Source organism: Salvelinus fontinalis, chromosome 4, assembly GCF_029448725.1.
Source record: "Salvelinus fontinalis isolate EN_2023a chromosome 4, ASM2944872v1, whole genome shotgun sequence".
NCBI lineage: Eukaryota > Metazoa > Chordata > Actinopteri > Salmoniformes > Salmonidae > Salvelinus > Salvelinus fontinalis.
In genome coordinates, this window is record NC_074668.1 from 16,044,976 (window position 1) to 16,061,832 (window position 16,857).

Sequence of the window (16,857 nt, forward strand, 5' to 3'; positions counted from 1 at the left end):
GATGAATTTATTTCAATTGACTGACTACCTTATATGAACTATAACTCAGTAAAGTTTTAGAAATTGTTGCATGTTGCGTTTATATTTTTGTTCAGTGTGGTATTTCAACCTAGGTCTGATGGCTTCAAGTGATTTGGCTAGAGTACTGTAAAAACCACAGCTTTTTTGAATGTGTGTGTGTGAGTATGAAAGTGCATGTGTGTTTACGTGGATGTATGCATGCCAGATTATAGGATTATTGCCTGCTTACACAGGATAGTGATACAAAGGATAGTAATCCCCCTGTATGTTCATGGCATTATGAGGACCACACACAACAGGTGCACAGTTTCCTCTACCGCTAGCCCCCAATCCTAGCCTCCCTCTGCAGAGAACACAAATCCATTCCAACTGCTACACCAGGTGGCTTTATCCACTAAACCGCTCCAGCAATTATCCACACAGGATTCCTGTCACAGTTAAAGAGCAGCCCAGCGCTAAGCAGACTGTACCCCACTTCTCAGTGACAGCCATGGGGAATTCTGTCAACAAACCCAGAAAGGATCGCTCTCGCTCTCTCGTACACACACAAACTGGAGGGGATCGTGCACCTCGATCCCCTTTCAGTGACCAACAGGTCTTGTGTATTTTTAAGACGATCCCACATTCTATCTATTCTGATAACAGAGGGGTTTCTCTCTCTGTTAGAGTGGAAGCCCTCCACTGACCCCCCCCCCCCCCCCTTTAAGATGTAGTCTAATAGCATTAGTAAGGCACTACGGCCTGTAACCAAGGATCGCTGACCTCTGACTAGGGTTGCACATTTTGGGGAATATTCAGAGATGGAAACTTTCTGTGAATTAATGAAAATATATGTAAGTTAATATTAATACCATTAATATTAATACTAATTCATATTAATACAGTCGTGAAGAGGGCACGACAAAGCCTATTCCCCCTCAGAAAACGAAAAAGATTTGGCATGGGTCCTGAGATCCTCAAAAGGTTCTACAGCTGCAACATCGAGAGCATCCTGACTGGTTGCATCTCTGCCTGGTACGGCAACTGCTCGGCCTCTGACCGCAAGGCACTGCAGAGGGTAGTGCGTACGGCTCAGTACATCACTGGGGCTAAGCTGCCTGCCATCCAGGGCCTCTACACCAGGCGGTGTTAGAGGAAGGCCCTAAAAATTGTCAAAGACCCCAGCCACCCCAGTCATAGACTGTTCTCTCTACTACTGCATGGCAAGCGGTACCGGAGTGCCAAGTCTAGGACAAAAAGGCTTCTCAACAGTTTTTATCCCCAAGCCATAAGACTCCTGAACAGGTAATCAAATGGCTACCCGGACTATTTGCATTCTGTGCCCCCCCAGCCCCTCTTTTTACGCTGCGGCTACTCTCTGTTTGTCATATATGCATAGTCACTTTAACTATACATTAATGTACATACTACCTCAATTGGGCCGACCAACCAGTGCTCCTACACAGTGGCTAACCGGGCAATCTGCATTGTGTCCCACCCACCACCCGCCACCTGCCAACCCCTCTTTTACGCTACTGCTACTCGCTCTTCATCATATATGCATAGTCACTTTAACCATATCTACATGTACATACTACCTCAATCAGCCTGATTAGCCGGTGTCTGTATGTAGCCTTGCTACTTAACATAGCCTCGCTACTGTATATAGCCTGTCTTTTTACTGTTGTTTTATTTCTTTACCTACCTATTGTTCACCTAATACCTTTTTTGCACTTTTGGTTAGAGCCTGTAAGTAAGCATTTCACTGTAAGGTCTACACCTGCTGTATTCGGCGCACGTGACAAATAAACTTTGATTTGATTTAAAATGTAGATGTTTTTTGTATTGGATATATTTACCATATCATATGGAGACAGAAACATAAACATTTTACCTCATCATAAGTAGACATAATTGCAAATGATTAAATCCTTCTTATATCAATAAAAATACAATTTAGTTACGAATTAAACTTTAATTAAATGAGTTGACTCTTCACATGGGATGATTTCACTGAACAACTATAGAAAGGGAATATTGAATGATCCCCAATGATCCATCACATCTCCCAAAAACGTTTTCAACATTCATCTGTAAAATTATAGTCTAGAAACTCTAAAGCTGTGGTTGTCTTCCTCTCAGTCTTCCACGTCTTCTCCCTGGACCTCCTCAATGTCCACCTCTTGAACATCAGACTCTGAGGCCTCATCTTCCCTGTCACTTTCCAACCTTGTTGAGGATGGCTCGTTGTATTGGTCAGCCTGTTGCGTGCTTTGGTGTGTGTGTTCCCAAACAAGGACCAGCTGTGCTTTGAGGCAGTTGATGTTGGTGGGATTTGGAGGATGATAGAAGCAACAGGGGAAAGAGCCTCAGATCGTCAAAGTCCCTTCCACCAGGTGGCTGATAAGATATGTTGTTCACGGCTGCCACATTGCATCTCCATCCCAAAACCCTTGCTTAGAAGTGTACTTTGCCAGACTGCCATGAACCTTGCCCTCATCCAGGCCAAGGTGGCGAGACACGGTAGTGATGACACCATAGGCCTTGTTGATCTCTGCAGCAGACAGGATGCTCTTGCCAGTATACTTGGGGTCCAACATGTACGCTGCGGCGTGTATGGGCTTCAGGCAGAAGTCTTCACGCTTTTTGATGTATTTCAGAACTGCAGTTTCCCTTGGAGCACCAGTGAAGTGGGCAGGGCAGTAAGGAGTCGAAACATCAGACAGAATGGCATTGTCTCCCTCAATCCTTGCAATGGCTACTGCTATAGGTTTCAGGAGTTTCAGGCTGCTTACCACTCTCTCCCAAAATACATCATCCAGGAGTATTCTCTTGATGGGGCTGTCCATATCGGCAGACTGTGATATGGCCATTTCTTGGAGAGACTCCTTCCCCTCCAGGAGACTGTCAAACATGATGACAACTCCACCCCGATGGGTGTTGCTGGGCTGCTTCAATGTGGTGATCTTATTCTTCTCACTTTACTTGGCGAGGTAGATTGCTGCTATAACTTGATGACCCTTCACATACCTAACCATTTCCTTGGCTCTCTTGTAGTGTATCCATTGTTTTCAGTGCCATGATGTCCTTGAGGAACAGATTCAATGCATGAGCAGCACAGCCAATGGGTGTGATGTGAGGGTAGGACTTCTCCACTATAGACCAAACAGCCTTCATGTTCGCAGCATTGTCTGTCACCAGTGCAAATACAATCTCTGGTCCAAGGTCATTGAAGACTGCCTTCAGCTCATCTGCAATGTAGAGACCGGTGTGTCTGTGGTCCCTTCGGTCTGTGCTCTTGTAGAATACTGATTGAGGGGTGGAGATGATGTAGTTCATTATTCCTTGCCCACGAACATTTAACCACCCATCAGAGATGATTGCAATACAGTCTGCTTTCTCTATGATTTGCTTGACCTTCACTTGAACTCTGTTGAACTCTGCATCCAGCAAATGAGTAGATAAAGCATGTCTGGTTGGAGGGGCGTACGCTGGACGAAGAACATTCAGAAATCTCTTTCAATGCACATTGCCTGTGAGCATCAGCGGTGAACCAGTTGCATACACAGCTCGAGCAAGACATTCATCAGCATTTCTCTGACTACGTTCCTCCATTGAGTCAAAAAAAACTTCTGATTCCAGGAGGACCATGAGCTGTTGCTATCGATTTATCATTTTCACCTCAAATAGAAGTAGAGAAACTTTTGTCAGAGGTTGCTTGTTGTGAGGGTTGAGGGAACTTTATGCACTTGGCCAGATGAATCTGCATCTTTGTTGCATTCTTCACATATGATTTGGCACAGTATTTGCAAATGTACACTGCTTGTCCTTCTACATTAGCTACAGTGAAATGTCTCCACACATCAGATAGTGCCCGTGGCATTTTACGGTAAAGATGAGAAATAAATGAGTAAAAAAATAAAAAATTAAATTCCATGTACAGATAAATTGTTAAGCAGTTAGATTAAACAACTCCTTTGTAAGATAAATGTTTTAAAATGAAACATGTACGGAAACAGGTGAATTTACACTCCTCAGTTAGCAGGCTTAAGCAAGCTAAAACCCACATGGAGCAAAAACTAACTAGCAGAAATTGTTATCAATTCAGAAAATATTTAAACACACTTTGCTGTAGGCTACTATTTACTAGTTAACAAAAAATTCTGTATATCATATAAAATATATTCACCCCACCCAGTATTGTAATCAAAACTTACCAGAAAGCATGTAGTCCTTGGCTCAGACAGTGTAGTAGTGTGGGCTCCATAGCATCTCATTAGTGTGCAAGATCTTGAGAATCAGCTGTAGGGGCTTCCCGGGTGGCGCAGTGGTCTAGGGCACTGCATCGCAGTGCTAACTGTGCCACCAGAGTCTCTGGGTTCGCACCCAGGCTCTGTCGCAGCCGGCCGCGACCGGGAGGTCCGTGGGGCGACGCACAATTGGCATAGCGTCGTCCGGGGTAGGGAGGGTTTGGCCGGTAGGGATATCCTTGTCTCATCACGCTCCAGCGACTCCTGTGGCGGGCCGGGCGCAGTGCGCGCCAACCAAGGGGGCCAGGTACACGGTGTTTCCTCCGACACATTGGTGCGGCTGGCTTCCGGGTTGGAGGCGCGCTGTGTTAAGAAGCAGTACGGCTGGTTGGGTTGTGCTTCGGAGGACGCATGGCTTTCGACCTTCGTCTCTCCCGAGCCCGTACGGGAGTTGTAGCGATGAGACAAGGTAGTAATTACTAGCGATTGGATACCACGAAAATTGGGGAGAAAATGGGATAAAAAATAAAAAAATAAAATAAAAAAAAGAGAATCAGCTGTACAGTCGTGGCCAAAAGTTGAGAATGACACAATTTTAATTTTCACAAAGTCTGCTGCCTGAGTTTGTATGATGGCAATTTGCATATACTCCAGAATGTTATGAAGAGTGATCAGATGAATTGCAATTAATTGCAAAGTCCCTCTTTGCCATGCAAATGAAATGAATCCCCAAAACACATTTCCACTGCATTTCAGCCCTGCCACAAAAAGACCAGCTGACATCATGTCAGTGATTCTCTCGTTAACACAGGTGTGAGTGTTGACGAGGACAGGGCTGGAGATCACTCTGTCATGCTGATTGAGTTCGAATAACAGACTGGAAGCTTCAAAAGGAGGGTGGTGCTTGGAATCATTGTTCTTCCTCTGTCAACCATGGTTACCTCCAAGGAAACACGTGCCGTCATCATTGCTTTGCACAAAAAGGGCTTCACAGGCAAGGATATTGCTGCCAGTAAGATTGCACCTAAATCAACCATTTATCGGATCATCAAGAACTTCAAGGAGAGCGGTTCAATTGTTGTGAAGAAAGCTTCAGAGCACCCAAGAAAGTCCAGCAAGCGCCAGGACCGTCTCCCAAAGTTGATTCAGCTGCGGGATTGGGGCACCACCAGTACAGAGCTTGCTCAGGAATGGCAGCAGGCAGTTGTGAGTGCATCTGCATGCACAGTGAGGCGAAGACTTTTGGAGGATGGCCTGGTGCCAAGAAGGGCAGCAAAGAAGCCACTTCTCTCCAGGAAAAACATCAGGGATAGACTGATATTCTGCAAAAGGTACAGGGATTGGACTGCTGAGGACTGGTGTAAAGTCATTTTCTCTGATGAATCCCCTTTCCGATTGTTTGGGGCATCCGGAAAAAGCTTGTCTGGAGAAGACAAGGTGAGCGCTACCATCAGTCCTGCGTCATGCCAACAGTAAAGCATCCTGAGACCATTCATGTGTGGGGTTGCTTCTCAGCCAAGGGAGTGGGCTCACTCACAATTTTGCCTAAGAACACAGCCATGAATAAAGAATGGTACCAACACATCCTCCGAGAGCAACTTCTTCCAACCATCCAGGAACAGTTTGGTGACGAACAATGCCTTTTCCAGCATGATGGAGCACCTTGCCATAAGGCAAAAGTGATAACTCAGTGGCTTGGGGAACAAAACATCAATATTTTGGGTCCATGGCCAGGAAACTCCCCAGACCTTAATACCATTGAGAACGTGTGGTCAATCCTCAAGAGGCAGGTGGACAAACAAAACCCCCACAAATTCTGACAAATTCCAAGCATTGATTATGCAAGAATCGGCTGCCATCAGTCAGGATGTGGCCCAGAAGCTATTTGACAGCATGCCAGGGCGGATTGCAGAGGTCTTGAAAAAGAAGGGTCAACACTGCAAATATTGACTGTTTGCATCAACTTCATGTAATTGTCAATAAAAGCCTTTGACACTTATGAAATGCTTGTAATTATACTTCAGTATTCCATTGTAACATCTGACAAAAATATCTAAAGACACTGAAGCAGCAAACTTTGTGGAAATTAATATTTGTGTCATTCTCAAAACTTTTGGCCATGACTGTACATGTGATGGAAGAGTACACTGCACATGTGATGGAAGAATGCACTGTGCATGCAGAGGGTTGCAATTCCCTTGAATTGGGGATAGTTTAACCAAAATATGCCACAAGATCTAGAATTGCCTTGTGTATCCCACAAAAAAGGTTCACTGTTATAAGCTAACATTTTTTATGAATTTAAGCAAAATTCCCGGCTTAACTTCCCATGGAAAATTTCAGATTTTTTTTTACCGGAAAGTTTATGACCGTTTGCAACCCTACCTCTGACCTACCCTGAAGACGACCTCACCAGTTCGTTCACACAGTCAGAGGCCAGTCGACATTATTAATCCCAATCATAGTCAGCCAGTCGACATTGTTAAGACATTGTTAAGACATTGTCTTTAAGTCCAATCAGAGGGACATCTGTGGAACTGCACTGACCGAAATAGGAAAAAGGAAGAGACATGTAGAGAGGAGAGGAGAGGATAAGTGAAGAGAAGAGAGCCCAGAGATTTGGACAGGACCACAGTCTACAAACATGCCCAACTGCATTGGTGTGGATGGAGAGTCATGTACTGTATGGGAAGCTAGTGTTTAGCGCTGCTATTTACCCACCTGGAGAGAAGTGTCTCCTCTCCTCTCTGGCTCTCTTGCTTGACTTAATTACAGTGAAAGAAGCTCCTGTGGGAGGGCTGCTGATATAACAGCTGGGAAACAGCAGCCTAATTATACCAGAGAGAAAACAAGCCTCACAAGAGCCTCACCTTTCCCAGCATGGACCACAGCCTACTGTATTTTAATCTGCACGCACACACTATGATGTTCATAGCACTGTAAAAGGGCTGTTCAAAATCAGAAGGTAATCAATCAAAACCCCAATTTTTTTCATGTTGGTTTCCTAAAAATCTTGTAATTCCCTGAAAGGTGACGTAGACGATTACCACACTAACAACTTAATTTGAAGAATTCCCCAAGACCTCCAGTTGCATGACAACAGGCAGATGGAGATTATTGCATGTGGTCATAGCCAAATGGGATGAAATCTTTCCCCTTTGGGAGCACAGGAGGGGGGCTGAAGCTGCCAGGACTTATGTATAATTCATGACACAGGACAAAACTGGCCAAAGCTGCACATTTGTGACATTACAGTACCTCTACACCGGTAGGATAAATACACCATGGTGACATATCTAATCTAAACAGTTCTCATAACACACTGCAAATAGTGTACCAAATTGAAGCCCTTTCGATAATGCACTCCACTGCTGTGTTGTAACCTGCAGTGCTATTTTTAGTTTTGGATGTTTTTACATTCTAATGTAGGGCATTTCTGTTGAAAAAGAGTACTGGTAAATAATCATTTGAGCTCATAGGATTGAGAGTGGCAGTGATGCCTCACTTCACATATGGACACTGTCTGTCTCCTCTCTTTGTCTTTCAATGTGTGTATAATTACATCAGAAGTGGGTCTGATTTTTGTTGTTTTGCATAGCTCCCGCCCTCCCTCATTCTCTCCCTCCCTCTCTCCATGATTCTCTCCCTCAGTATTACTTTCCCTCTTCCCTCCTCTCATTGAGCAATGCTACATCCAGTCTGCTCTGCTCCCAGCACTGAAAAAAAATGCAATGGCATTTCCTGTGGGCCTACATTGACAGATACAGTATTTGCTCTAAATCATTCATGAGCAGGAAAGCTTTTCCAAGGAAAGTCAACATACTCAATAGGGGGATGGCTTATTCTAAGCAATGAAGTTGCTTTTTTAGTTAACTGTCCCTTTAATGTAAATGTTTTGTTAACTCTCCCTTTTGTTAACTCTCCCTATAATTGCAGGCACCTCTGAGCCACAGAGATGTGTAGAGATCGCTACTATCAGTCCTCAAATGGAACTTCCTGTGTTATACAGGCTATTGAGCGTTAGCGATCTCTATACATCTCTATGCTCTGAGAGCACCTGCAACCAATTTCCCTCATTAAATACCCACGTTCCTTTGTCTTTTAGTTCAGTGCCAAACAAGCCATGCAGTTGTGAAGAACTCTCCCGCATTTATCCTTTTATTTCTGTTATCTGTGCGTCACAGTATCCAGCCACACACAAATCAATAATGGACATTGAATGGATTATTACTGAAAGAAGAAAATGAAAGGGAGCATAGACTCTAAAATGCAACCTGACGTCGCTCTCCCTATCGTCGTCTAACTGGGACACCTGCTTCTGTATCAGCACCTACCTCACCCAGTGCATTCAGAATAGGCAACCTGCTTTAACCATTTTTATGATTTTTGAACTTTTTAAGTAGAGGTGTGGATAAAAAAAAACAGTGTGACCACCATGTGCCTCACGCAGCGCATAACACATCTCCTTCGCATAGAGTTGATCAGGCTGTTGATTGTGGCCTGTGGAATCTTGTCCCACTCCTATTCAAAGGCTGTGCGATGTTGCTGGATATTGGCGGGAACTGGAACACGCTGTCGTACACGTCGATCCAGAGCATCCCAAACGTGCTCAATGGGTGACATGTCTGGTGAGTATGAAGGCCATGGAAGAACTGGGACATTTTCAGCTTCCAGGAATTGTGTACAGATCCTTGCGACATGGGGCCGTACAATATAATGCTGAAATGTGAGGTGATGGCGGCAGATGAATGGCATGACAATGGGCCTCAGGTTCTCGTGATGGGATATCTGTGCATTCAAATTGCCATCGATAAAATGCAATTGTGTTCGTTGTTCATAGCTTATGCCTGCCCATACCATAACCCCACCATGGGGCAGTCTGTTCACAATGTTGACTTCAGCTAACCACACGCTGCCATACAAGCTGTCTTCTATCTGCCCGGTACAGTTGAAACCGGGATTAATCTGTGAAGAGCACACTTCAAGTGGGCCAGTGGCCATTGCAGTGGAGCATTTGCCCACTGAAGTCGGTTATGATGCCGAACTGCAGTCAGTTCAAGACCCTGGTGAGGACAACGAGCATGCAGATGAGCATCCCTGAGATGGTTTCTGAAAGTTTGTGCAGAAATTCTTCAGTTGTGCAAACCCACAGTTTTATCAGCTGTCCGGGTGGCTGGTCTCCGACGATCTTGCAGGGGAAGAAGCCGGATGTGGAGGTCCTGGGCTGGCGTGGTTACACGTGGTCTGCGTTTGTGAGGCCGGTTGGACATATTGCCAAATTCTCTAAAATTATGTTGGAGGTGGCTTATGGTAGAGAAATGAACATTTAATTTCCCGGCAACAGTTCTGGTGGACATTCCTGCATCCAGTATGCCAATTACATGTTCCCTCAAACTGCACACTTTAGTAGTCTTTGTCCCCAGCACAAGGTGCACCCGTGTAATGATCATGCTGTTCAATTAGCTTTTTGATATGCCACACCTGTCAGGTAGGTGAATTATCTTGGCAAAGGAGAAATGCTCAATAACAAGGACATGCACAAAATGTTATAGAAATAAGATTTTTGTGCATATGGAACATTCTTGGGATCTTATTTCAGCTCATGAAACATGGGACCAACACTTTACATGTTGCGTTTATATTTTTTTCAGTGTATATACAATATTGTTTTTATGACTGTCCACACTCAGTTTTACATGTGACCCATATAAGATTTGCTCATTCACACTGATGTTGTCTCTGAAGTAGCACACAGATACAATGCTAATTTCCTGTCACCTTTTATTGGATGACACTTAAAATCTGACTCCCTGTGGCCTCTAAAGATCCCTTATCAATCATGGTGAGAGACAGGGTGTTAGGCTCGATGTCGCAACCTGGCTCATGCTATCATGGCTATCTCTAATTATCCCCCTTTCAATTTGGCACAATCCATTCTAACCTCTCCACTACCACAGCCAATGTGAGGTTTGCAATCTGGCAAAAAGAAAGCTGCTGTGAGCATTACCCAGGTATATGCTACATATTGCTGCATGTTTAGTTGTAAATGTGATGATCATAATTACCATTGGGGATATTTAGGATGTTAAAAGTGACTTGTCACTAAACACAGACAGATGCTCAAATCAGTGAGTAAGTCTATGGCTATATGACAATTGATCAGCAGAAGTTGCAGATAACACAGTATCAAAATGTACATAGTATGCTTTGTGATCATTATTTGACCTGTGAAGTTCTCTCTTCATTGGTTCCAAAATCTTATTTGCCTTTTTGTTGCAGTTCTACAGTTCACTGTTTCTGTCCCCATGTAGTACAGCCCAGATGGACAAATTATACATCTGTTTATTCTACAATCAAGCCAGCTGGTTGCCCACAGCAACATTGTCAGCCTCTCTTAGACTCTTGTCAGCACCACCCCCCCAAAAAACTAAGCTTACACATAAACAGGCGTATAACTTTACAGGATACAAAATACTACAAAGAAATGTGAATGTAGCCCTATACCATTCACATGCGCTCATGATAGTGCACCTCGCATAGCCCCATAGTCTAGTGTGTCCTGTTAAACAATGTTGGTTATAAGTTAGTGATGGGGGGGTGGGAAATCGTTAGTTACATACAGTATGGAAATATTTTGGGAGGATAATGCTTGACTCCAAGTATCGATTTGTAAACAAACAAAAAAAGTCTACCTAGTCAGCTGTACCTGCGCCAAAAATCTGGTATTTTGTATCCTAAGACTTCTCCATCTTCTTTTGAAATTGTGAGCCAACATGTTTTCAGCACTTTTATTTCCATGACTGATCAAAACTAATTTTCTCATGCTCTCTCCTGTCCCTCTGCAGCAGACACAGTATAGTGAGCAATATGTTTGGAACATCAAATCCCAATAAAACCGCAGTATCCAATTGCAATACATAGAATAGTAATTCATATCAGTACCTAGTATCTCTCCAGGCGTAAGTCCCGTAGGAAGGCAGAGTTCCACAAACACAATGCAAATGTAATCTAATAATATTGTTTGAAAATCAAACACATTTTAATTTAGTTAAATAACCAGAGATAGACTTAGTGGGTTTTAGTATGCAACCGTTAGGTAATAAATTACTGTATTGATGCATAAACCTGTGTAATATTGTCCAATGTACTAATGTTCAATTACCTGACGATTTTGAAGATAAAGTATTTTCTGATTTGTTTCAGTGTATTTCTGCTGCTAAAAGAAATATATATATTAATATATTTAATATTTATATAAAATAATTGTTTATATAATTAAGTTATTATATTCTATTGGTGCATTTATGGAGACAGTGATTCCACACAATTTTAATTGTCTTTAAGTCTTGTTTACATTTTTCACTATAATTAAAAGTAGGTTTCAACTCTTCTGTCCTGAGTTGTCTCATAGAAAAAGTACATTGTCATGCCATCATTGTCCTACCATTAGCTCGAGGTAAAAGGATCAGATACCCTACCCACATCCTAATTAACAACTCCTTCCATTTCAATTTTCTGTTATAGTGACAACACTTCAAAGTTTAGGCATATTGTAAAAATCATGAACCTGAAACTTACCAGAGTACAGAACCTCTCCGGGGGATTGCCGCAAGTGATGCCGGGGGGATCCACCGTAATTTGCATGAACTCTTTCATAGCCGTGGGTTTGGGCTGGCATGCGTAAAACTCCCATGTTTGTCCATTATCCATACTAACCAAACTCTTGCATATGTCATACTGGCCAAGTGTCAAAGTCACAAAGTGCAGAAGAAAGACCACCTGTGAGAACATGGCACTCGTAGAGACCACATCCATGGTCCAAGACCGAGTGTCCGGAGGGAGGCAAGATGTGCCACCGTCGGTCCACACACAAAGAGGATCAACTTCGAATCTGTTTTGAGGTTTTCATGTTGAGACACCTGCCGCTTGTAGGATACGACCTAACTCTGCTGGATGTCTATACAAATCTAGGCCTATGCCTTCCCAAATAAGCTACATGTACTTCAGTTTCGAAATATGTGTTGTCCTAAATTGAAATTACATCAATGAAAGCATCCCTTTAAAGTATAGTTAGTTGCACGGTAAAAGGAGCCTGTTGTGTTTGATATTGGTGACATGCAAATCTTGCTCAGATCATACACCTTTGGCACTCCAGGTAAGTCACACTAAAAGCAGTCGCATGTCCATGAGTGTCCTATACCATTTAGAATATTCCCGCTGTCCACTCAGAAGCTCCCTCTTGATGAGATTTTGTTGAGTTTAATGTCATTCAAATGATGGGTTTACAGGCTCCATCTTTGGCTATATCGAGAAGGAGAAAAGACAATTTGTTTAACACACACTGGACGATAAACGTGGTTTCCACGTGAAATAGACGTTGAATTGATGGCACACTAAAACTCTACTGTAGGCTACTGCTACTTCTTTATTGTTATTATAATTGTTTAAGACAACTAACAAACATCAATCTTTAATTAGAGAAACTTGAACATATTTGAAACCCTTTATAATAAATATTGGTGTAGACCTAAATCTGAAATATTGTAGCCATTCAATTTGTTTTCACAACCAATTCATATTCATAAGACTACCATAATTGATGCATTTTCGTAACTCAAATGCAAGTTCAAAAAGTTATCCAACGTCCCCACAGAAGGATGACTGTTGAACTCATATACTCTGCCATTAGAGGTAACGGAACTGTCGACCATTTCTCCCAGGCAAACGGAGACATACCTAGGCTACACTTTGCAAATAAGTACGCTAGAAATGTCGCATTGTGACAAATTCTATAAACTTTGAAAATGTTTCGTTTCCCAGGTGGGGGACGGATGTTCTCAACTTTGACACTACAGCCTATGTCAAACCTCTAAAGCTCTCTGTATTTCTGATTCCAAATGTATTAAGGTAATATGAAATATGTGGCTAGTCATTACTGCATGGTTGCAAGCGTTATTCATTTTTGACGGTGCAATTAGTCTTTAATAGATACATAAATAAGCACCATCAATTCCTCATGTTCTAGGTAGAACTCGAATAGCACGGCACTTACCAAATTGCTCCGAGAGGGTAGGCATGTTTATATTCTGCCATGGGTGCATCCCTTTGCAAAAGTGTTGTCAGCATTCTGAAGCCTGCCGTCGCACCTTGTTTCGTCGTTAAAAAGAAGCTTAACGTCACTGTATTTAACTGTATTCCCTTCAGTAAGAGGATTAGATGAGATGCTCTCCCCTTCTGTTTGTTTCTCTTCTGTTTGACACTTTTGAGGAAAGCAGTGCTTTGTTAGGATGATACCGACTGCATCCCGTACGCGAAATAGATGACTTCTTCTAAATATATCACATTTCAATACTTTTTCAGGAATGGCACTGCGTCTATTCATGTTCCCCTACTTTTTACGATATCCGTTTTGTCCTACGCGCTCAAGGGCAGAAGGAAATAGCTTAATTTCTCTCTCTCTCTTTCGACCTCACTTTCCCCATGCATTAACACACTATCTTATTTCAAAAATGCCCTACTGCTCTTGTTCTCCTGCGCTCTTTTCGTCTCCATATTTGGCTATCAGAATCTGATCTGCAAACTACGTGTTTGTGAAGAGGGTGCGCAACTTCATCTACCGCCCAGTAATATAACCATCCCATGAGTCGATCGGGCTACCTGTCCTGCTTAAAGGAACAGCTCAAACGAGTCACTCAAGGCAGATATGGATATCTAGTTTTCACTCAGCAATAGAATAACGCAAATTGTTTTACAGTTAAACAACTTGAAGTTCCTTTATAGCTCTTGAAAAGTATTGCCTATGTATGCTATACAGTCTAGGCCTGTAGCCTAAAACTCTAGAGGAATATGTAGGCTAGCTTATGCTTTTTTATTGTTGACAAATGCATTAATGAATAATTAAGATGGACAATAAAACGAAAAAGTAGCCTAACCCTAAAGGTGCGACTTTTGGATATAGGTGTAATTCAAGTAATAGCATCAAGCCAAGGGGAGCTTCTTACGTAAGGAACACTAAGTTGAGCTGTCCATGGTCCTGATGGCCACACACACTTTATTTGTTGCTGTAAATTTAACCTTGATTTAACTAGGCAAGTCAGTTAAGAACAACTTCTTATTTACAATGACAGCCTACCCTGGCCAAACCTGGCCGACGCTGGACCAATTGTGCACCGGCCCTATGGGACTCCCAATCACGGCCGGATGTGATACAGCCTGGATTCGAACCAGGGACTGTAGTGACGCCTCTTGCACTGAGATGCAGTGCCTCAGACCGCTGCCACTTGGGAGCAGAGAAAAGCAATGAGTGTAAAGCCTACACATTTCTACAAGGTCACATGAAGCCAAATTATTGTCACAGGCAGGCAGTGACACAATGCACATGAAGCCAAATTATTGTCACAGGCAGACAGTGACACAATGTTTGTAGACAGAAAACTTAGCAATGATTAAAAAAATTGATTAAGGGGGAAATGTTATACCTGTTGTTGGCAAATGAGAGCAAAAGTGTGGGCATGGGAAGAGAGAACTACAATTCCCTTGCTACATGCAATCCAAATCAATGACGTTGTTTATGCGACATACAGTCCCAGCGTGTGGAAAAAATGGCGGACGCAATGAACGTCGGTGTGAATTTAGAAGCATTTTCTCAAGCAATAAATGCTATTCAGGCACTTCGTTCGAGTGTAACAAGGGTTTTTGACTCTCTGAAAGATGGGATGAAAAACAAAGAAACCCTTGAAGGTCGCGAAAAGGTTTTTATTACCGAGTTTCAAGATAACCTGCAGTCTGTGAATCGCGACTTGAAGTGAGTAACGTTAGCCGTAGCTAGCTGTAAACCGAAGAAAATGCGAAATATTTGCTGTAAACAGACAGCATGCTGTTTAGTTATAGTCCGTGAGGAATGTATTGTTGAAGTAGAAATTGTGTGTGTGTGTATATATGTAACGTTAGCTTGTGTGTGTTCAAGAGCAATTAATAATAATATATGAATTTTATATAGCGCTTTTCGTTGCAAAAAAAAAAAAAAAACGCATAATGGCAACTAGCTAGCTAACACCAGCACACTGGCAGTCTTACATGCACACCCCAAGTGCTTTCCATTGCATGGTGATTGTCAATAGCTATGTTTCCATCCAATTGGCGAAAGTTTTTTATGCAAATATTCTAAAATCAGCATGAAAATAATATGCGCATTTTCCCACCAGAGATGTGTTTCCATCAAATTGACTTGTTGCATATAAAAGGCGGTGTGTGACGATGTAGTTAACATAAAAAAAACCTATTGGGATTAAATTCCCATCTACTGATTAAAAAAAATACAAGTTAAATGGGTTTCCATTTAACCAGCCTGAATTCAAAATGTATTGAAAGTTGTTTTTTTACCCATCTACACACAATACCCCATAATGACAAAATGAAAACATGTTTTTAGACTTTTTTGCAAATATATTGAAAATGAAATGGGTTTCCATCACATTTTCAACTCTACTGATGAATGTTGCATTATATAGTGAGTGCCCACTCTGCTATTGGCACGTGCGCTGTAGCCAACAGAGCTATATAGCCTACATTATTAAATTATTATGGACAAAAGAGTGAGATTTATTTTTATTTGTCAAATGGCAACAAGCATCGATCATCATGTTTTTTCCCCCACCTGTATTTAACTAGGTAGGTAGTTGAGAACAAGTTCTCATTTACAACTGTGACCTGGCCAAGATAAAGCAAAGCAGTGCGACACAAACAACAACACAGAGTTACACATGGAATAAACAAACATACAGTCAATAATACAACAGAGAAAGTCTATATACAGTGTGTGCAAATGAGGTAGGATAAGGGAGGTGAGACAATAAATAGGCCATAGTGGCAATTATTACAGTATGGCAAATTAAACACTGGGGTGATAGATGTGCAGAAGATGATTGTGCAAGTAGCGATACTGGGGTGCAAAGGAGCAAAATATAACAATATGGTGATGAGGTAGTTGGATGGGCTATTTACAGATTGGCTATGTACAGGTGCAGTGATCTGTGAGCTGCACTGACAGCCTGTGCTTAAAGCTAGTGAGGGAGATATGAGTCTCCAGCTTCAGTGATTTTTGCAGTTTGTTTCAGTCATTGGCAGCAGAGAACTGGAAGGAAAGGTGGCCGAAGGAGGAATTGGCTTTGGGGGTGACCAGTGAAATATACCTGCTGGATCACGTGCTACGGGTGGGTGCTGCTATGGTGACCAGTGAGCTGAGATAAGGCGGGGCTTTACCTAGCAACGACTTATAGATGACCTGGAGCCAGTGGGTTTGGCGATGGATATGAAGCGAGGGCCAGCCAACGAGAGCATACAGGTCGCAGTAGTAGTATATGGGACTTTGGTGACAAAACAGATGGCATTGTGATAGACTGTATCCAATTTGCTGAGTAGAGTGTTGGAGGCTATTTTGTAAATGACATTGCATAGTCAAGGATCGGTAGGATAGTCAGTTTTACGAGGGTATGTTTGGCAGCATGAGTGAAGGATGCTTTGTTGCGAAATAGGAAGCCAATTCTAAACTTAATTTTGAATTGGAGATGCTTTATGTGAGTCTGGAAGGAGAGTTTACAGTCTAACC

The 16,857-nt window shown here is 42.4% G+C and overlaps 2 protein-coding genes across 4 annotated transcripts in view; one reads left to right on the plus strand and one right to left on the minus strand.

Moving 5' to 3' along the window:
• Positions 1-13,900, minus strand: part of LOC129853163 (netrin-G2-like) — a 78,039-nt gene extending 64,139 nt beyond the window's left edge. For 2 of the 3 annotated variants that reach the window (XM_055918905.1, XM_055918904.1), the window contains exons 1-2: positions 13,303-13,900; positions 11,829-12,551 (exon numbers count right to left, since the gene is read on the minus strand). In XM_055918905.1, the coding sequence (XP_055774880.1) occupies positions 11,829-12,065 (237 nt within the window). In that variant the 5' untranslated portion in view covers positions 12,066-12,551; positions 13,303-13,900. The remainder of the gene's footprint in view (positions 1-11,828; positions 12,552-13,302) is intronic. The other variant, XM_055918906.1, reaches the window with a different exon arrangement.
• Positions 13,901-14,838: 938 nt separating this feature from the next.
• med27 (mediator complex subunit 27) overlaps positions 14,839-16,857 on the plus strand; it is a 100,887-nt gene continuing 98,868 nt past the window's right edge. The window contains exon 1 of the mRNA XM_055918907.1: positions 14,839-15,054. Coding sequence (XP_055774882.1) covers positions 14,852-15,054 — 203 coding nt within the window. The 5' untranslated portion in view covers positions 14,839-14,851. The remainder of the gene's footprint in view (positions 15,055-16,857) is intronic.